Source organism: Podarcis gaigeae, assembly GCF_964106915.1.
Source record: "Podarcis gaigeae genome assembly, chromosome: 1".
Classification (NCBI taxonomy): Eukaryota; Metazoa; Chordata; class Lepidosauria; order Squamata; family Lacertidae; genus Podarcis; species Podarcis gaigeae.
The window spans coordinates 5,986,917-6,008,326 of record NC_139678.1 but is presented as its reverse complement, the minus strand read 5'-3'; the positions used below and the strand labels follow the sequence as shown (position 1 = coordinate 6,008,326).

General features: G+C 47.3%; 2 protein-coding genes across 2 annotated transcripts in view; both read right to left on the bottom strand.

The window, feature by feature from the left end:
- Positions 1-21,410, bottom strand: part of CGRRF1 (cell growth regulator with ring finger domain 1) — a 451,182-nt gene that overhangs the window by 64,207 nt on the left and 365,565 nt on the right. The window lies entirely within an intron of this gene.
- Positions 653-19,705, bottom strand: LGALS3 (galectin 3). The gene is made up of 6 exons (XM_083737979.1): positions 19,567-19,705; positions 8,106-8,127; positions 6,820-7,209; positions 5,409-5,497; positions 3,201-3,369; positions 653-946 (listed from the first exon to the last, which is right to left on the bottom strand). The coding sequence occupies exons 2-6, from the start codon at positions 8,121-8,123 to the stop codon at positions 791-793; spliced, it is 822 nt and encodes a 273-aa protein (XP_083594105.1). The 5' UTR covers positions 8,124-8,127; positions 19,567-19,705; the 3' UTR covers positions 653-790.

The following is a 21,410-nucleotide window of genomic DNA, read 5'->3' as shown; positions in this document are numbered from 1 at the left end:
CATCAATGTTGGACCTTAGGACTTCTGAAGGTGCCAGTACTCTATCTATACAATGGTACCTCGAGTTACATACGCTTCAGGTTACAGACACTTCAGGTTACAGACTCCGCTAACCCAGAAATAGTACCTCGGGTTAAGAACTTTGCTTCAGGATGAGAACAGAAATCATGCTCTGGCAGCACAATGGCAGCAGCAGGAGGCCCCATTAGCCAAAGTGGTGCTTCAGGTTAAGAACAGTTTCAGGTTAAGAACGGACCTCCGGAACGAATTAAGTACTTAACCCGAGGTACCACTGTACTGATAAGTTTTGAAATGTTCCTCCCACCCCCTTCCCCCTTTGCTTGAATATCTGACGGACGTTTAGCTTTTAAAAAGTTACTAATGAAAATCAGAAACCCTCACTCCTAGCAGTCCTGCTCAGCTGCATCCCCACTCCATCCTCCCTCCATTGCCAACACCCTTTCTAACCCTCTGGTGCCCATAAGGACTAGAAACCTGCTTACAGATAGGTAGCTGTGTTGGTCTGCCATAGTCAAAACAAAATAAAAAATTTTAAAAAATTCCTTCCAGTAGCACCTTAAAGACCAACTAAGTTAGTTCTAGGTATGAGAAACCTGCTTGTGAGGACTTACATATGACACTCAGCCTCTCCTTGACTGGTCCTGCGTATATATATTTTTTATTAAACTTTGCCCTACAAAGCGAAGCCAGCCGTACATCTTTTTAGAAAAACGAAAGCTGCTGTTTTACTGCACGCAGAGTTGGCGTATTAGGTTGCTGCAGCCTTGGGTTAGATGGTTGTTGGTGTGACACTGGTGAGGGTGATGTCGCCATTGATGCACAGCTTGTTGATCTGGTTTAGCTCCTTGATGCGGTGGTTGTACTGCATCAAATGAGCATCGTTGACTGCTATCTTCAGGTGATCCGCTTCACACAGAATCTGAATCTGGAATAGGAGAGGTGTTCGAAACATTAAAAGAACCAGGAAAGCAGATTGGTAGAGGCTGTGAGCAGAGATTAACTTAAGTTCCAAATTCTTTGAACAGAGCGTGACTTCCTAGCATTCTGGCTTAAGGCTATATTCAACTAAAGTTTACTAAGAGGAAACTCATTGAAATTAACGGCCATGACTAACTTAACTTGCATTAATTTTGGTGGCTCTACCCTTGAGTCAAGTCCGTAAACCACTGCTGCAGGTCTAGGCCTGTGGAACTCCCTCCCACTTGGGATTAGGTAGGCAACCTCCTTGCTGCAAAGACTTTCTTCTTCCAGCAGGTGTTATATGCTGGTATTTAGTTTTATGGAGATTTTTAATTGTTCTATCCTTTGTATGGTTTGTTTTATGTACCCCTCTTAGAAATGCTGATTAGGTAAAGGTACCCCTGCCCGTACGGGCCAGTCTTGACAGACTCTGGGGTTGTGCGCCCATCTCACTTAAGAGGCCAGGGGCCAGCGCTGTCCGGAGACACTTCTGGGTCACGTGGCCAGCGTGACATCGCTGCTCTGGCGAGCCAGAGCCGCACACGGAAACGCCGTTTACCTTCCCGCTGGTAAGCGGTCCCTATTTATCTACTTGCACCCGGAGGTGCTTTCGAACTGCTAGGTTGGCAGGCGCTGGGACCGAGCAGCGGGAGCGCACCCCGCCGCAGGGATTCGAACCGCCGACCTTTCGATCGGCAAGTCCTAGGCGCTGAGGCTTTAACCCACAGCGCCACCTGCGTCCCTGAAATGCTGATTAAGCAGTCTATAAATGCCTTTTATATATATATATGTTTTCCTGTGTGGAAGAGCCATCACACGGTTTAGCTGCTGATGCAATTTTGTGCAGTCATGTGGAATCCTGGTTCTGGTACAGGATGTGGTAAATGGTGGTTTTACTAAATGTACAGCGCGCTACCCCTAATTTTAAGTCGGAGCTGTAGTTTTGAAGATGACACAGCTCACACGGCAGGAGTTTGCAAACCCCTTACCCTCAGTATTTGTTGATTATATATCATCAAATACACAAATAATGCATCAAATACGCAAATAAATGGAAAATGAGACTAGAGTTGATAGAGGCCACACACTTGCATTCTCTGAACACTTAAAACAAAAAAGTGTAAATGTTAAATACTGGGTGCTTGTCTTGCCAGAAACATCTGGTCGGGAGGCTGAAACTTTTTTTCAATCTAGGTTGTGGTCATCGTCTGTTCTTACTGCTATAACCACTAAGCAAGACTGCTGCTGAAATGCATATGTTGCTGACTGAATGATGGATGTTTACTAGAGGCGATGCAGAAATACGGTGGCAGGCCTCCAGATCGGGTCAGGGAATAGCGGGGTGGTGGGGCTCTGCCTCCCCACTATCCCGCGAGCTTGTGGGGCTGGCCGGAGGGAGAAGCAAGCTTGCTTCTCCCCCCCCCCCCATCAGCCTCTAGACCAGGTCGGGAAATAGCGGGGTGGCGGCGCTGCACCTCCCTGCTGTCCCCCGAGCTTTTGGGCTGCAGGCTGCTGCCCGCAATCCTTGCGAGCCCGCGGGAACTCCCACCAGGCTTGCAAGGCTTGCGGATAGCTTCCTGAAGCCTGGAGAGCGATAGGGGTTCGTGCCCACCGACCCCTCTCGCTCTCCAGGCTTCAGCGAAAGTCTGCATTCGCCCCATAGGACGCACACACATTTCCCCTTCATTTTTGGAGGGGGAAAAGTGCGTCCTATAGGGCGAAAAATACGGTAATTTTTTTGGATTTAGATCAGGTGTAGGGTCGTGCAACTCCCATGGCCGTGCTTTCTAGGGCTGATGGAAGTTGTCGTCCACTGCTTTAGGCACAGCTCATTGTGGAAATGCGGCAATTAGTTTTCATGGTAGAATAAGCTGCCCATAATTAAAACATCAATTTTAGCCAGTGCTTTCATTATACAGTCATACCTCGGGTTACAGACGCTTCAGGTCGTGTTTTTTCAGGTTACGGACTGCCAAAACCCAGAAGTACTGGAATGGGTTACTTCTGGGTTTCGGCGGTTGCGCACACGCTAAATCGCGCTTTGTGCATGGGCAGAAGCACCTAATCGCAACCCGCGTGTGCGCAGATGCGCCGCTGCAGGTTGCGAATGTGCATCCCGCACGGATCACGTTCGCAACCCGAGCACAAACGTTTAACTCATTCATCTCGCTTCTGCTTCAGTTAAGAGAGAGAGCCCCATTCCCTGTGCCCCCCTTTACCTTGAAAGGTTTGCCAGCCTCGAAAGGGAACCTGGGGGCCGTCCGGTCTTCCTTCCCCCAGGTGTTATGCAGCATGGTGTTGCAGACAATAACTTTCCTGCCATCTTCATTGAAGCGGGGGTTGAAGTGGAGGGCGATGTCATTCCCCTTCTTCAAATCCACTTTAATGCTGCAACAGGGAGACACAAGCTGTAACCGTCTCCCGAGGAATGTCTCAACATTTGATCATAAATCACACAGCAGGAGCCAGGAATTAAGACCACTGTTATCAGAGTCACAGTGTTCTCCCGGAGTCCAACAAATCCCCTTAAAGAATAATCAATTTATTGCATACAACCAAAGGTCCTTACAATGTACAGCAGAGGACAAGAGCAAGGCTTTCCTCTGAAACTGCACAACCTAACCTAGAAACATTTTCAGCATAAAAAATGTACAGCATAAAAGTTTAAAATTAGAAAGCATTAATAGAGCTGGAACAGAACTTCTTAGCTGCCAGGGCAAATTTGGCTGATAGGTGTGCAATTTGTAGCTCTTTTTCAGCTAAGAGTTTGACTGTCAGAGTTCCTGGATGGCTTTTCAAATCATCATCATCATCATCATCATCATCATCATCATCAGTTTTGCAGTAAGGAATGTGATGAGCAAATGCATTTAAAAGTGAGATGAAGGATGGGGGAAATTATACGCACCCTAAGCAAATTAGGACGAAAGCTCAATAAAGACAGGGCGACATCTAACAAAGTGGGTGGTACTGCCCTCCTGGCGGGTCAGATTATATGGGGGGAGAGCAAAGAGAAGGAGTGGCAGGGGGCACTAGAGGTGTAAATGACTATCTGAAAAGTTGGTATCACAGGGATCAAGTTCGTCAATTTTGTTGACTTAACCTTTTAACTGGATTTTGAATAAATGCACCATTAATTGTTGCTGTTCTGAATTTTACTGTGTTATTATCTTCCTTAGGGACGCGGGTGGTGCTGTGGGTTAAACCACAGAGCCTAGGACTTGCCGATCAGAATGTCGGCGGTTCGAATCCCTGCGACGGGGTGAGCTCCCATTGCTCGGTCCCTGCTCCTGCCCACCTAGCAGTTTGGAAGGCAGCTATGCTCACCACTATACCACCAACGCCTGCCCACCTAGCAGTTTGAAAGCACGTCAAAGTGAAAGTAGATAAATAGGTACCGCTCCGGCGGGAAGGTAAACGGCGTTTCTGTGCGCTGCTCTGGTTCACCAGAAGCGGCTTAGTCATGCTGGCCACATGACCCGGAAGCTGTACGCCGGCTCCCTCGGCCAATAAAGCGAGATGAGCGCCACAACCCCAGAGTCAGCCACAACTGGACCTAATGGTCAGGGGACCCTTTACCTTTACCTATCTTCCTTAGTGGGTTGTGCAAACCGCTATTCCGAATAAAGCTCTTTATAGGCTCGGCTAGGGAGGCACCAGGGATGAGTTTATGGAACCAAGCAGCCGGGAGCCCAAAACGGTTTGGGAACTACTGATCCTAACGACTGTGTAAGCTTTGTGAAAAGCTGCTCGGAGATGACGATTTGCCTGGAGGATATGTGGGATAGCAGCCCGGTGCAGAGCACGACTAGCTGGCTCATTCATGCGCTTCCCCTGGCTGACTCAAAATAGCACATCTCCACCCCTATCTATGGGTTCCTCGTTCTGAATTGTGAGCCTGGGGAGAAGGGACAGGGAAGAGCAGAGGTCAGCAAACTTTTTCAGCGGGGGGCTGGTCCACTGTCCCTCTGACCTTGTGTGGGGCCAGACTATATTTTTTTTTGGGGGGGGGAGAATGAATGAATTCCTATGCCCCACAAATAACCCAGAGATATATTTTAAATAAAAGGACACATTCTATTCATGTAAAAACACCAGGCAGGCCCCACAAATAACCTAGAGATATATTTTAAATAAAAGGACCCATTCTACTCATGCAAAAACACGCAGATTTCCAGACCGTCTGCGGGCCGGATTGAGAAGGCGATTGGGCCGGATTTGGCCCCCGGGCCTTAGTTTGCCTACCCATGAGTAAGAGGGAGGCACCACAGTCGTAATTCGGCCCTAAACAGGCAATTCCCTCCTACAGAAAACTGGAACACCCCCGCACCCCCCCAATCCCTTTTCCAGCTGCCCAGAGTGGCTGGGGAAACTCAGCCAGATGGGCGGGGTATAAATAATAAATTATTATTATATTCCATCTTTACCAGGTTGCCCTTGGATTCACCGTCCCGACAATGGTCAATAAAGTGCGAGGCTGGAGTCCTGCCGGCAGTGGGATGTCACAGGGAACTTTCTGCAAAAGATGGTATCATGTTCAGAGTTTTGGGCAAGGGCAGCGGGTCTCAAGGGGTGTGGCAAGAAAGGATGGCAAGGCAATCACAGGAACGTGAACATTTCAGTGTATAGTATCAAAATATTTTTTATTTATTTGCAGAATAGTGGATAGTTATCTTTCCGAACTGAGAGCAAGAGCGTTGGCAGCCCATTGGCTATAGTTCTGCACAGCATATTGTTGAGATCAGGGATTTTCAATATCAGAAAAGAGAAAGGCTTCTTTTTGTTGGTTTGTCTGCCTCAAATTAGACCTAATATAAGTGAGATTACCTGGCAAAAGCAAACACACACCTCTCGTTGAGTTTGTATACTTAAGGTACATATGTAAGGGGCTCATTTATAATTATTTTGGGAATGTTTCATGTTCTTATGTAGCTGCATTGTTTTGTACTTTCTGGACATCTCATGATCATAGTTGTGTTCTATGTTATGAATCAAGCACGGCTAGGAATAGTTCCCTCCCAATGTATTCCTTATCAAGGGGAAATTGGTGTGGTGTGAGCAATTTTTTCTTCTGAAAGTGTGGCCCAGAGGGGGGAAAAAAGCTTCGGAACCACTGGTCTAGGACCTGGGAGACAACCTTAAAGCAGCTCATAATATATAAAATATAAACAAATCACCAAAATATAGGTAAAATAGAATAACTGTTTAAAGCCACAACTAATAAGTTAGTGAGAAAAACACCTTGGTGCAACTCATCAAAAAATATTATTTTCACAACAATTTTGGTCAGATGTCTCTCTGTTCTATGGGACCAGAGAGGAATAGAAGACATTTAGGCATAGAAGAAGTATACAAATCAGTTTTTAAAAGTGGGGTACAAATTAATAATAATAATGAAATGACTCTGGCTAGTTTAATTTAATTCCGCCAACCCTCAGATCTTTGCCTTAAGCTGAGGAACTCATGTAATTATTATTATTATTTATATCCCGCCCTCCCCAGCCGAAGCCAGGCTCAGAGCGGTTAACAACTGTAAAATAATACAGCATTCTGTGGAATAGAGTTTTGAGTGGGCAACTGGTGTCCAGCAGAAAAACCTATCTATGGGGAATATTGCAAACTGATCCTATTCACAGCTTCATCCTGGAGTAACTTTTTGTTCTGTGAACAAAGGGTATTTGTTTCCTTTTTTAAAAAGACACGGAACCCTAAATCTTGCAATCCGCTTTTGATGTTATTGCTTACTGTCAGTGCAGTGTATACATTTTCTAAAATAAGACAGATCAGAGAGAGCGATTTCCTAGCCTAGAGGCACACGCAAACAAGCAAGTTTCTCACCAATGGGCCGGAAGGTGCTCCTCCGGACGGAACGGAAGGTGGGAATCCGGGTGCGGTCGGCTGTGCTCCTCCGCCACTTGGAGGCTGTCCGGGGCCAGGATACATGCCGGAGGCACCTGGTGGAACCATTCCAGGTGCGCTGGGAAATCCGCCTGGCTGGGGTGGGCCTCCAGGGTATCCGCCACCTGCTTGTGGGGCCCCCGGGTATGCGCCGGGTGCCCCAGGATACGCACCAGGGGCCCCCGGGTATGCACCGGGTGCTCCAGGATATGGGCCGGGGAACGCTCCGGGATATCCTGGGAAAGTGCCGGGCTGATTTCCCCAAGGGTTCGGCTGGGCATTTGGGTTGGTGTTCGGGTTGTTGGCGCCCCCGGACAGGGCATCAGACAACTGTGTAGAGAACAAAGCAACAGTTAGCAAAAATGAATAAGAGGTCCAAATATTTGCTGGAAATGTAAAGAAAAATCATATCTGGTGGTCTTGTAAGGTAATAAAATCATTCTGGGAAATGATATACAGTCATACCTCGGGTTACAGACCCACCAAAACCCGGAAGTACCAGAACAGGTTACATCCGGGTTTCGGGGGTCGCGCATGCACAGAAGTACTAAATCGCACTTTGTGCATGTGCAAAAGTGCAGAATCACAACCCGGCAGGCTGCATGGATCACGTTCGCAACCTGAGCATCCACTGTATAATGAGATGGGGGGGGGGATTCAAATTAACTTTTGTAAAAATAAAACCCAGAGGCTTTTTTATTAGGAGAGATAGGTGCAGATATTCCAAAGGAGCAGAAAAGACTTTTAATTTTGCAACGATAGTTGCACGGATGCTACTAGCGCAGAAGCGCTCTATCATGCTGCGTGTGTGCAGAGAAGCAGCGCTCTAGTTGCAGACTTTTTGGGGTGCAAATGGCACCCCTGAATGGATCAAATCCATAACTAGAGGTACCACTGTAATGTCAAAAATCAATGGGCATGTTATACACAGATAATGCCAAGGGTGGACTGGTGATTGGTTGTTGCCCCCCAAATAGGGGCCGTCTTATACATGGGGGTGTCTTATAGATGGGAAAAAACCCCGATATATAGTTTTAACTGGGTTTTGACTAAACGTGCAATTAAATGTCTCAGCTGAAACCGTGGCTGGTGCTTTCTTGATGATACAGAAAGTGCCCTGCTTTCTCAGGCCAAGATCATGTGAGGTCTCAGGTCACAGCAACAACACTGATCCTTTTTAAAATTGGCATCAAAAGCACTACTGTATCAGGAGAAGAGAAACTTACTGAAAAGCCGTCAGACATCTTCCTGAAACAAAACAGAAAAAGAGAAAGGTGAGTGCAAGGCACATCTATAGATTCCACTGGCCAAATGCAAATCTGGCAGAGCCAAGGGAGGCTTTGTGGTACAATGGATAGAACAGCTTTTGCCAACCTGGTGCCCCTCCCAGATGTTTGCTGGCTGTGGCTGATGGAAGTTGTAGTCCCAAACATCTGGAGAAGCACCAGCTTGATGAAGGCTGGGATTTACTTATTTTTGGGCAAAGAAACAGCTCAGAATCCAGATGTTGCTTTCAAGCACTCATGTAAATTCACCAGCGTTGGGAGTCTTTAAATGTTTACTTGCCATTTCGCCTAATATAAAGCATGTTCGCGTTTTTTTTCCACTGTGTGCATCTTCATAAAGACTTTACTGCAGCTCCTGCACATAACCAGTTTCAAAAGACGGGTGTTTTTCAGTTCTCTGGTTTTTCAGTGCTTGTGTTGTTTCGAAAAGTGAGAATTAGGTAGGTTTGCCTTTAAATGCAAACGGAATGGAATCTCTCCCTGTTTTCTAGCAGTGAGCCATCCAGATTTGCTACCAATTCATTTCCGTCTGTGTTCTGAGTATACACATGATGTTGACTCATCTTGGAACAAGAAGCGAAGACCGCCCAGGAACATATTTCAGGTGTCCCCCCCCCCACACACACTTCTTAACACAAACAGAGCTGTCTTTCGGAGAGGGTACACTCCCCTGAAAGCTGGCCAAATAAGAAAAAAGAGAGACCCACAAACTTCATAGAAAGCCTACAAAACACGCATGAACACGCCCTTTCAAAGAGATATTCAGGGAAATTGCCATAGCATCCACTTTGGGAAAACACACAGCCGTTTTCGGTGGCTTCAGGCGAAAGCTCTGTGCAAATATGACTCACTCAGGCCTCGGCACGCCCATGACTCAAATCAAATGCTCCCCATTCATGTTAAGAAAGTGTATGCGCCCCACACAGTTTACTTAGTGCCAAACAACGGCGCATTGGCACGACAAGCACTGCCCTGCTGAAGCCCTCCTCACAACAGTCCTGCGAGGTTTGTGGCAACAGCTCACGCTGCAACACGGTGACTCATCCCTTCACCCCACCCATGATTTATTTGATTAAAAGTATGCTCATTCTACAGTTTATCCTTCCCTGCCATTAACGATAAGGATAGATTCATGGAGGAGAGGGCTATCACAGAATCCCTGCGACAGGGTGAGCTCCTGTTGCTCTGTCCCAGCTCCTGCCAATCTAGCAGTTCGAAAGCACACCAGTGCAAGTAGATAAATAGGTACCACTGTGGCGGGAAGGTAAATGGTGTTTCTGTGCGCTCTGGTTTAAGTCACAGTGTCTGTTGCACCCGAAGTGGTTTAGTCCTGCTGGCCACATGATCCAGAAAGCTGTCTGTGGACAAACACCAGCTCCCTTGGCCTGAAAGCGAGATGAGTGCCACAACCCCATAGTCGCCTTTGAGTGGACTTAACCACCCATGGGTCCTTTACCTTTTCACCATGGAATCATAGAATGGTAGAATTGGAAGGGATCCCAAGGGTCATCTAGTCCAACCCCCTGCAATGCAGGAATCTCAGCTAAAGTATCCCTGACAGATGTCCATCCAACCTCTGCTAAAAAAAACCTTCAAGGATGGAGAGTCAACAACCTCTTGAGGGAGACCATTCCACTGTCCAACAGCTCTTCCTGTCAGAAAGTTCTTCCTGATGTTTAGTCGGAATCTCCTTGGAGTCATGGGTTCGAGTCTTACCCTCCAGAGCTGGAGAAAAGAAGCTGGTTCCCTCTTCCATATGACAGCCCTTGAGATATTTGAAGATGCTTCTCATATCTACTAGCCATGATGGCTTGGCTCTGCCTTCACAGTTGGAGGCAGCAATACTTCTGAATATCAGTTACGATACGATACGATAATCTTTATTGTCATTGTCCCATACAGAACAATGAAATTGAAAAAATCTACATCACACATTCAAAAACCAACATTTCTGCTATCCCACCTATCCCAACCTGGTTAGCCCCCTAAAAACTCTGATACCACATTTAAAAATAAAATATACTCCCACAGAGACTACCTTAAAGGTAAAGGGACCCCTGACCATTAGGTCCAGTCGTGGCTGACTCTGGAGTTCCGGTGCTCATCTCGCTTTATTGGCCGAGGGAGCCGGCGTACAGCTTCCAGGTCATGTGGCCAGCATGACTAAGCTGCTTCTGGCGAACCAGAGCAGCGATGGAAAAGGCATTTACCTTCCCGCCGGAGCGGTACCTATTTATCTACTTGCACTTTGACGTGCTTTCGAACTGCTAGGTTGGCAGGAGCAGGGACCGAGCAACGAGAGCTCACCCCATCGTGGGGATTCGAACCGCCGACCTTCTGATCGGCAAGTCCTAGGCTCTGTGGTTTAACCCACAGCGCCACCCGCGTCCCTTCAGGAACCCCCTAATCGCTGTCAAATAACAGACTGTCAGCAGGCTGTAGGTGCTTGAGAGCCTAGTCCAGCAAAGAGCTTTTCTTTAGGGTAATCACCAAGAGACTGTTATGGTCCGCTGATGGCTTTAGCCAATAGCATCTTCTTAGAAGCTGCCTGCTCTTGAATCACTTTTGTGCCACGAGTATTCAGTCCCCCGATGAAGGAAAGTGCAAGGCTTCTTGCCATTCATAGAGCTGGCTGATGAATGTTCCAATCCCCAGACACCTGGTTATGTTCATATATGTGGCCTGATGACCTTTTCTTTTGTAATAAACATTTGGTTTTAAAAGAAAAAGAAAAGAATGGCTGCAGCAACCTAGTCAGATGGGTGGGGTATAGGTAATAAATTATAATTATCATGGGGCTCAGCAGAGGCATGTATCTGGGCTTGTCTGGCACAGCTCGCAGGGTCGTCGTGAGGATAAGAGTCAGTTCAAGGTCACCCAGCAAGATGAAGGAGGATTAGAATTCAGGCCACTCCTCACTCCATCCGATTCCAACACTCCAAAATGTTGCACTACCCAGTTTCTGTCCTATTAGGAGCTGGCAAGCTCTCTGCACAAGCTCAGCTTCTTCGGCTATGGGAGATCCTGTCCACACATGCAAAGGTTCCGGGTTCAACCCCCCAATGGCTTCTTCGTAGGGCCTGGAAACCTGAAGCCCCAAGAGCAACGGCCACTTTAAACAGACATGGCGAACGCCAAATAATTATGTCAGCTGTCATTTGTTAAGGGGCACTGAACGTTTTCAGGAGACCCCTATTCTCTTTGCAGAGATACGATTGCTAAAGCAGTTTAATAGTCAACCCCTTTTCAAGGGGATCTCTGAAAAACCGTAGCTCAGTGACTCCATCTCTGCAAATGGTCATAGTGGTTGCAGTTAATAATAATAATAATAATAATAATAATAATAATAATAATAATAATAATAATATTTATACCCCACCCATCTGGTTGGGTTTCCCCAGCCACTCTGGGCTGCTTCCAACAGAATATTAAAAACACGGTCAAACATCAATCATTAAAAACTTCCCTAAACAGGGCTGCCTTCAGATGTCTTCTAAAAGGTCCAGTCCCGGACGACTCTGGGGTTGCGGCGCTCATCTCGCTTTATTGGCCGAGGGAGCCGGCATACAGCCTCCGGGTCATGTGGCCAGCATGACTAAGCCACTTCTGGCGAACCAGAGCAGCGCACGGAAACGCTGTTTACCTTCCTGCCGGAGCGGTACCTATTTATCTACTTGCACTGGTGTGCTTTCGAACTGCTAGGTTGGCAGGAGCAGGGACTGAGCAACGGGAGCTCACTCCGTCGCAGGGATTTGAACTGCCGACCTCCTGATCAGCAAGCCCTAGGCTCTGTGGTTTAACCCACAGCACTACCCGCATCCCCATGCGTTAAAGCACCTTATTGTAGGACTATGTGCAATGTCAACCATGGAAAGAACACTGCATCTTTCTGAATATGCTCCTTCTTCCGTCCTCACCGTCCCTCCCTGCCATTACAATGCCCTTTCAAGAACCAAGTCCATGCTGGTGAAGGCAAGCCCAGGCTACTCTCCTGGAAGCAGAGAATGCCTTTACAAACACAAATCAGAAGGATCCGAAACTCTGATAATGGCAGCCCTCTTGGAACACCAACTATTTAGACAACAGAATCCCATTCTCTTTGGGCCTCTGAAGCACCAAGCAGGCAATTAACTCTCTTGCCTTCAACACAATTGCAGGCAGCCGAGATCCAAAGGGTTGCATGGTTTTGTTTCTGCATGACTATCTCGCTGTTATTGCTGCCTGTTCTTAATGCTTTCCTTAGGTCTTTCACCGCTTTGAAAATCTGCCCCATGCTAGAAAACTGGGAGAGGAATGCTAGAATTAAATAAATAAAATGCAGCCTCCATTTCGCTTGAGGCTGATGCACAGGGCCGGATTTAAGTTTGTTGAGACCCTAAACTACTGAAGGTAATGGGGCCCTTTATATGTCCAGCTGTCCTTTGTCCTTAGGGAGCAGGCTAGCAGGTGGGGCCCATTACCTTACATCAGGGGTCAGCAAACTTTTTCAGCAGGGGGCCAGTCCACTGTCCCTCAGACCTTGTGGGGGGCCAGGCTATATTTTGGGGGGGAGGGGGAAATGAATGAATTCCTATGCCCCACAAATAACCCAGAGATGCATTTTCAATAAAAGCACACATTCTACTCATGTAAAAACACCAGGCAGGCCCCACAAATAACCCAGAGATAAATTTTAAATAAAAGGACACATTTTGCTCATGTAAAAACACGCTGATTCCCGCAAGCCGGATTTAGAAGGTGACTGGGCCAGATCCGGCCCCAGGGCCTTAGGTTGCCTACCCATGCCTTACGTCATAGGAGCCTACACAACACAAAACACTGTTGCTGTACGTGGGTTTTATTTTATTTGTTTATTATCTTATATTTTGGAAATGTACATCCAGGTGTTTTTCCTTCAAAAAATTTTGGGGCCCCCAAGAGAGTGGGGCCCTAAGCTATAGCTTGTTTAGCTTATGCGTAAATCCGGCACTGCTCACGCAGCCTTGTCAGCGCTGAGCGCCATCCATCAGCTTCGGCTGGTGGCCCAGCTGTGCCCCCATCTAGACAGGGACAGCCTAACTTTTTTCGTCTATGCTCTGGTAACCTCTAGGATAGATTACTGCAACACATCATACATGGGGCTGCCTCTGAAGATTGTTCAGAAACTTCAGCTGGTACAGAATTAAGTGGCCAGGTTGCTCACTGGGACATATGCTCATATGACTCAGAATCTGACCCGACCTATAAATGGCTCAGGACCGCAAAACCTCAAGAACTGCATCTCTGAAGTGACCCCAGAGAGAGGCCCTTCATCTTAGGCCCTTCTCTGTGTGCCCTCCTCCATGAGAGGTCCAGAGGGTGGCAACATGAGAGCGGGGCCTTTTCGGCAGTGGCTCCCTGTTTGTGGAATGTTCTCTCCAGCGTGGCTCACCTGGTGCCTTTGTTACATATCTTTAGGCGCCAGGCAAAAACATTCCTTTCCTCACAGGCCTATTAAACTGGGGTGTGTGTGTAATTGTTTTCATTTGTTACTATGTTATGTATTTTTCTGCTTTTATATTGCAAATACCCTCCCTTTGCCAAGATGCTTGTGAACAAGATGTGTCGAGACGGATCTTTGTTCTAACCCGGAGAAGCAGTTGCTACATTAGGTGTGTGTCAGTTCAGACCAGAGCTGAATGGATGAAGCCATATTCTGTTGAGTCATGTTCATTGGGCCATCTCTCCCAGTGTTGCTTACTCTGACTTACAGCAGCTCTCAAGGGTCTCGTCTGTCACCCACTACCGTGTACTAGAAGAATCAAAGATCGCCCATGTTGAAGTGATGATTTTTCAACTTCGTTGGACTGGTCATGTTGTGCAGATGCCTGATTATCGTCTTCCAAAGCAACTACAGTGGTACTTCGGGTTAAGAACTTAATTCGTCCTGGAGGTCCGTTCTTAACCTGAAACTGTTCTTAACCTGAGGCACCACTTTAGCTAATGGGACCTCCTGCTGCCACCGCGCCACTGCTGCATGATTTCTGTTCTCATCCTGAAGCAAAGTTATAAACCCAAGGTACTATTTCTGGGTTAGCGGAGTCTGTAACCTGAAGTGTCTGTAACCCGAGGTACCACTGTACTCTATTCCAAACTTAAAAATGGAAAGCGTAATGCTGGTGGTCAACAAAAGAGGTTTAGAGACTCTCTCAAGGCAAATCTTTAAAAATGTAGTATAAACACCAACAACTGGGAAACACTGGCCTGCAAGCGCTCCAGTTGGAGAACAGCCTTGACCAAAGGTGTCATGGGCTTTGAAGACACTCGAACTCAGGACGCAAGGGAGAAATGTGCTAAGAGGAAGGCATGCTTGGCAAACCCTCACCGTGATCAACTCCCACCCAGAAACCAATGTCCCCACTGTGGAAGGACGTGTGGATCCAGAATTGGCCTCCACAGTCACTTACGGAGTCATTGTTTATGGAAGACAATCTTACTCTGAATTTTGAATTTTATTGTTATTCATGTTTTTATACTGTATTTTATGCTGCCTTTTACAATTAAGTGTTTTAAATTTGTTGTTAGCAGCCCTGAGCCTGGTTTTTGAACCGGGAAGGGAGGGGTATAAATAAAAATTTATAATTATAATTATTATTATTATTACTACTACTACTACTACTCAGCTAAGAGTGATCCCCAAAGAGGAAAGAAAGAACTGACATTGGGGACTGAACCTGGGTCCTTCTGCACCCAAAGCAGCCATCCTGCCCCATAGGTATGGGCTCCTCCCCAGCTGGGAGCACCCTGGACGGTCAAGGGCTACAGGCTGTGCTGAGCATCAGTGCTGGGAGGGGCTCAGACCTACAATGCAGAAATAATGCCCAGGGGATTACAGAGCCTCACCCATTTCCAAGCAAGGGAGAACAGAAAAGGGGCCTTCTATTCTCACACGGCTGTCATTTCAAAAGGAGGGATGTTGACATTGTGGCAAATGAAAAAGCCACCGCACAAAAAGCTGGGAGTCAGGGGGGGGGGGGGGAGGCAGAGCAGCTGTAAACCAGGAAGTCTCTCCAGAATCAAATTGCACAAAAGTTTCCGTTAACTTTTTTTTTAACCCTCTGCTCTGATACATTGCTTAGATATGTTCACATTTAGCTGTCTAAGCATTCTGCAAAATAAAATACAATAAAATACATTTATCCAGTGCTTTTTCCCCCTAAAGAAAATGTTTAGGGGTACTCTCATTTTCCTACTCATATTGAAATACTGCCCCTCAATGAGGCCAAACTTAGGATTCACAAAATGTTTGTGGGGGAAAAAAGCACTGCATTTATCTGCAAAATAAAAAAAGCACTGCATTTATCTGCAAAATAAAATGCACTCACAAGCTGGGGTCAGCCATGAACACTACTATATTGTTATTACCAATCTTTATTTTATTTATTAAATTTGTCTACCGCCCTTCATCTGAAGACCTCAGGGCAGTTAGCAACATAAAAATGCATAATAATAATAATAAATTTTTATTTATACCCCGCCCTTCCCAGTTTAAAAACCAGGCTCAGGACGGCTAACAGCAAATATAAAACCTTGATTAAAATGTGACTTAAAAACAGCATAAAATACAACATAAAATGCAGCATCAATATCAATAAAATTCAATAATTCAGGGGTCATTTTTTTGGGGGGGGGGGGGAACAAAACAAAACCCAGTCAGTAGACATCAAATGATCACCAGGGCTAACTGGCCAAGTTGGTCCTACTAGGGCCAGCAAGGAGACCAGGGAAGAATTTAAATGTGGGGTCCCAGAAAGGGTTTCTTCACAGAAGAGGAAAGGGAAAAGGGAATAGAGAATCAGGCTAATTCAAATTGAAGGCCAGGCGGAATAGCTCTGCCTTACAGGCCCTGCGAAGGAGATCAAGTCCTGCAGGGCCCTAGTCTTGTGGGACAGAGCGTTCCACAAGGTCGGAGCCATCACTGAGAAGACCCTGGCCCTGGGGGAGGATAGTCTGGCTTCCTTAGGGCACCGGGACCTTTAAGCTATTCTTATTCATGGACCTTAGGGTCCTCTGCGGGACATGCCAGTGTCCCGTAGGTATGAGGGTCCTAGGCACATTGCACCATTTCTTCCCATTTTGCTGAGGGTGGCATATTTGGATGTCGTCAGCATCAATGCTTGGATGTAGCAAACGCCACTTTATCATTACAACAACCCTGAAAGGTAGGCTGAGCTGATGAATGGGATTTGAAATGGCCAGAGGCAGTTCCTCCCTTTGCTGCTGTTGTTTCTATGATAGTTGGAATACTTTCTTTATCCTGAGCAAACCGTTTTGTACGACTGGCTTTTCAGACTGATGAAGCATGTAGTGAAATCTGTAATATATCCGAAGAACAGGTCTCCTTTTGCCCAATTGCGTTATTCTCACCAGGGTGGTGGCTTTGATTTGCCTTCCCGTGATTGATCCATGCATACGGCTTTGTGTTCCCAACTCAAGACCCATTGAAGAACCAGTGGCGTAGCGTGGGTTGTCAGCACCCGGGGCAAGGCAAGTAATTTGCGCCCCCTAACCCATGGATTTCCGCCCCCTAACCCTAACCCCCAGATGTTGCGCCCGGTGCGGCCGGCCCCCCCTGCACCCCCCACGCTACGCCACTGTGAAGACCATCTCATCCAGTTCAATCTTTGGAAAACAGCTTTGAAAAACCTTTTCATATTCTCCAGTGCACCCTTCCCTTGTAGCGGCACGGGGTTGCCGTTCTGTGACTGGACTTACGCTACTTGTTGAACAGTTCATTTATCCCGTCTGTATAACATTTACTGCACATGTCACTTGTTAAGATAGAGTTGTACATTTATCCACTCCATGTTTACAGTATCTCCAGGCTTTCTTTTGCACATGGCACCTTAGTATGTTTGTTGCTTAAATGGTTACAAGTCTACCTCTATTCTAGCTATTATTCTAGTAAATTTGGTTTTATACTTATAAGCCATTTTGTGGTGTTGTTGTTCTATTATAGGTATAAGTAAAGGGACCCCTGACCATTAGGTCCAGTTGTGACTGACTCTGGGGTTGCGGCGCTCATCTCGCTTTATTGGCCGAGGGAGCTGGCGTACAGCTTCCGGGTCATGTGGCCAGCAGGACTAAGCCGCTTCTGGTGAACCAGAGCAGCGCACGGAAACGCCATTTACCTTCCCGCCGGAGTGGTACCTATTTATCTACTTGCACTTTGACGTGCTTTTGAACTGCTAGGTTGGCAGGAGCAGGGACCAAGCAACAGGAGCTCACCCCGTCGCAGGGATTTGAACCGCCGACCTTCTGATCAGCAAGTCCTAGGCTCTGTGGTTTAACCCACAGTGCCACCCACGTCCCTTTGTTCTATGATAGTTGCACCCTAAGAGGAGCCTCCTGGATCAGGCCAGTGGGCCACCAAGTCTAGCATCCAGTTCCCACAGTGGCCAAGCCAAGGGTTCAATGGGAGGGGGAAACCCTGCCCTCCCGTGGTCTCACGCAACTGACTTGATGAAGCATCACTGCCTCCGCCCATACAGACGGAAGACTCTCTGCAAGTGTTACTAAACAGGAATCCGGATTGTAAGCCGTTTTGGATTTTGAACATAAACACAGGATATGAACTGCGATTATCAATTACAGCACAGTCACCGAACCCAGCTGGTTCTCAGTATCAGTGCTATGGATTTCTACTGGATGCAGAAAAACCAAACGTTTGCTACCTATAGCTCTGTGGAAGGAGATCGGTGCAGATGTGACCTATCTGAAGCTAAACAGCAACTAGGTTTCTGTAACTGTGTTCTATTGCGCCAGAAGCGGTTTAGTCATGCTAGCCACATGAACCAGAAAGCTGTCTGCGACTCTGCGGACAAACGCTGTCTCCCTCGGCCTGAAAGCAAGATGAGCGCCGCAACCCCATAGTCCCCTTTGACTGGACTTAACTGCCCAGGGGTCCTTTACCTTTTACCTTACTCAAACAGCAACTTCTGAAAGAGACAGAAGAGGCTGCTGCATGCAGGATTGAACTATTCTGCACAACTGCAGAAGCCTTTTCGCTGCTTGGCTGCTTGCCAACTTGTGCAAAAAGCCGAACCCAGAGTCACAGTCAGTATTTCTGCACCACTCCTAAATCTGTCCTTTTTTTCTCCCACACACCAACCCCATTCCGCGTAGATTTGAGCACAAAACGACCATTACTTTACAATTCTGCATTCTGTGCTTCCACCCTCCTTGCTGTGCCTAACACCCAGCCCTGCCCTGCCCTGCCTCTGCACGAGACACAGAGTCCGACCCGCTGCTGGCCAGCTGTAGTGGGATGTGAAAGGGCAACGTGCTGCTGCACCCCACAGCTTTGGGGACTGGCGCCGCAGTGCCAGTGGCTAGAGCACAGGCTGGGCATGCAGAAGGTTGCAGGTCCAATCCGAAGCACCACCAAAGCATGGCTGTCTCCAAATACACAGACAGAGCAGAACCAACATTTTGTCCCCCCCTCTTTAGTCTAATCCATGGATAGCTCAGCTGGTTAGAGCAGGCATGTCCAACAGGTAGATTGTGATCTACCGGCAGATCACTGGGCATCTGTGGTAGATCACTGGTAGATCATTGGCTCCCCCTAAAGAAGCTGAACAACAACTGTGGCTCCCCTAAAAAAACCCTCAACATTTTACCTCCTCCCTGAAAAAAAACTCAACAACTTTGACCCAAATTCCCCCAAAAAGGGGGTAGATCACTGCCAGTTTAAACTCTGTGAGTAGATTGCAGTCTCTTGGGTGTTGGGCTAGAGCGTGGATGGGCTATGGGCCTGATCCTGCAGCCTCTCCTTATGTAACTTGCAAGATCCATGCGTGTGGATTTAATATCTGACGGGGATGAATCACCCTCGCAGGGTGGCAGAGCTCCATGCTGTGAAATAGGCTACGGATTCAGTTTGACAAACCCACATATTCAGACGCTGACAGGGGCTGGGGAGGGGTCAGAGGAGACGTCAAAGGCTCTTTTTCTCTAAGGCTCCTTTTTGGTTTGGGCTGGGCTGACCCTGGACGGCTTCTGCAAAATTCGGAGAAGTCAGCTCTGAGCCAGATGCGCTCTTGGCGGGGGTCTCTTTAGCCAGCTCCTCCACGCCCCTCGAGGGCGCAGATGCCCAAAACCGGGGGCAGGAGGAGGACCCCTCAAATCTCCGCCGCCGGGAGGTCATCGCAGACGGCGGGGGTTTGGAGCTGGCAAATCCCACCCTCCTGAGCCAGAGACCCCCATCCTCCAAAAACAAAAGTCAGACGGTTCCCCTTTTTGGAACCGTCTCTCAACACCGACAGCTGGGTGGGGGGCTGGAGAAAGGAACCCCCAAAAGTGGCACCATTCTCGGGGTGGGGTGTGGAAGGTCGGCCAACCCCCCCCAGCGCCCCCCAAATCTCCTGGGCCCGATCCTTCTTACCTGGCAGGATCCCGTCGAAGCCTCGGACTGAGAAGGGGGAAAGCAGCAGCCGAGACGGGCTCGGGCGGGGCCGGCCAGGCGTCTCATATCCCCGTCCCGGGACCGCCCCGTCGGGTGTCCCGCCCCCAAAATGCTCCTCCCCATCGCCCACGACCTTGCACCGCCTTTTTCTGCAGCCTGGCCCCCATGGGTGCCACCCACCCGCCCAGCCAGGGTTCCCCTCGGCATCCCGCCCCGTCCAGGATGCCTGCGAGGAAAAGGGGTGGCGGCTGGGACTTTTTCCCTCTGGAGAAAAGGGGAGAGAGAGGAGACCGGAGGGGGGGGGGGGGAGGTTGCAAATATCTGTAAGGCAGGGAGAAAGTGTACAGGGAAAAGTTTTTCCCCTTCTTCTGTCCTAAGGCTTGAGCTTGTGGACATTCAGGGAAGCTGCACCTTGGGAGATTTAAGACAGAGGGGGAAAGGGCACTTGTTCGAGAAGCACATAGTCAGCACATAGTCAGAGCATGGGTCCAGGTATATTATGGACGGATGGGCGGTGTCATTTTTATTAGTCTTTTGGTACTAAGTATTAACACTTTAGTACTAAGTATTTTAGTACTAAGTACTAGCACTAATAAAAATAGTGTTTTATTAGCATTGTAGTATTAAGAATTGATACTTTAACACTTAGTATTTTAGTACTAAGTGCTAGCGGGATGTGGGTGGCGCTGTGGGTTAAACAACAGAGCCTAGGACTTGCCGATCAGAAGGTCAGTGGTTCAAATCCCTGCGACGGGGTGAGCTCCCGTTGCTCGGTCCCTGATCCTGCCAACCTAGCAGTTCAAAAGGACGTCAAAGCGCAAGTAGATAAATAGGTACCGCTCTGGCGGGAAGATAAATGGCATTTCCGTGTGCTGCTCTGGTTCATCAGAAGCGGCTTAGTCCTGCTGGCCACATGACCCGGAAGCTGTACGCCAGCTCCCTTGGCCAATAAAGTGAGATGAGCGCTGCAACCCCAGAGTCGGCCACGACTGGACCTAATGGCCAGGGGTCCCTTTACCTGATTGATGGGCAGTATTTCAACATGGTTAGGAAAATGAGAGTACCCCTAAACATTTTCTTTAGGGGGAAAAATCACTCGATAAATGTATTTTATTGTATTTTATTTTGCAGAATGCTTAGACAGAATGCTTAGTATAAAACTGGCAACAAATGTTGCAAATGTAAAGAAAAAGAAGGAACATTTTATCATATGTAGTGGGAATGCAAAAAGGTGAAATGTTTCTGGGAGATGATATATAATGAGTTGAAAAAAATGTTGAAATATACATTTACAAAGAAACCAGAAGAATTTCTACTGGGAATGGTGGGAAGCGATATAAATAGAAAAGAATGTAAACTTATTTTATATGCAGTAACAGGAGCTAGAATATTATTAGCCCAGAAATGGAAGCAATAAGACTTGCCGATGATTGAAGAATGGAGAATGAAGTTGATGGACTATGCAGAATTTGATAAACTAACAGGAAGGATCTGAAACCGACGGGACCAGAGATTTACTGAAGACTGGAGTAAATTTATGATCTATATGAAAAGTATTTGTGATGAACAAACGACGTTTGTAGGTTTGCAAGAAGTTCTGTGAGGAGTATTGTTAGAAATATTGTAAAATTGGAGAAGGGGAGATGATAGGTTAAAAGAGGTAAAGACAATATAAAATTAAGCAATGCATAAAAAATGATTAAGACGGAAGATCATCGGAGGTGCTGATGGGAGTCCAAAAAGAATGTATTTGTTATAATATGTGGGGTATGTTTTATAATTTGTATGTTAAAATTAATAAAAAATGTATTTTTAAAAAAAGG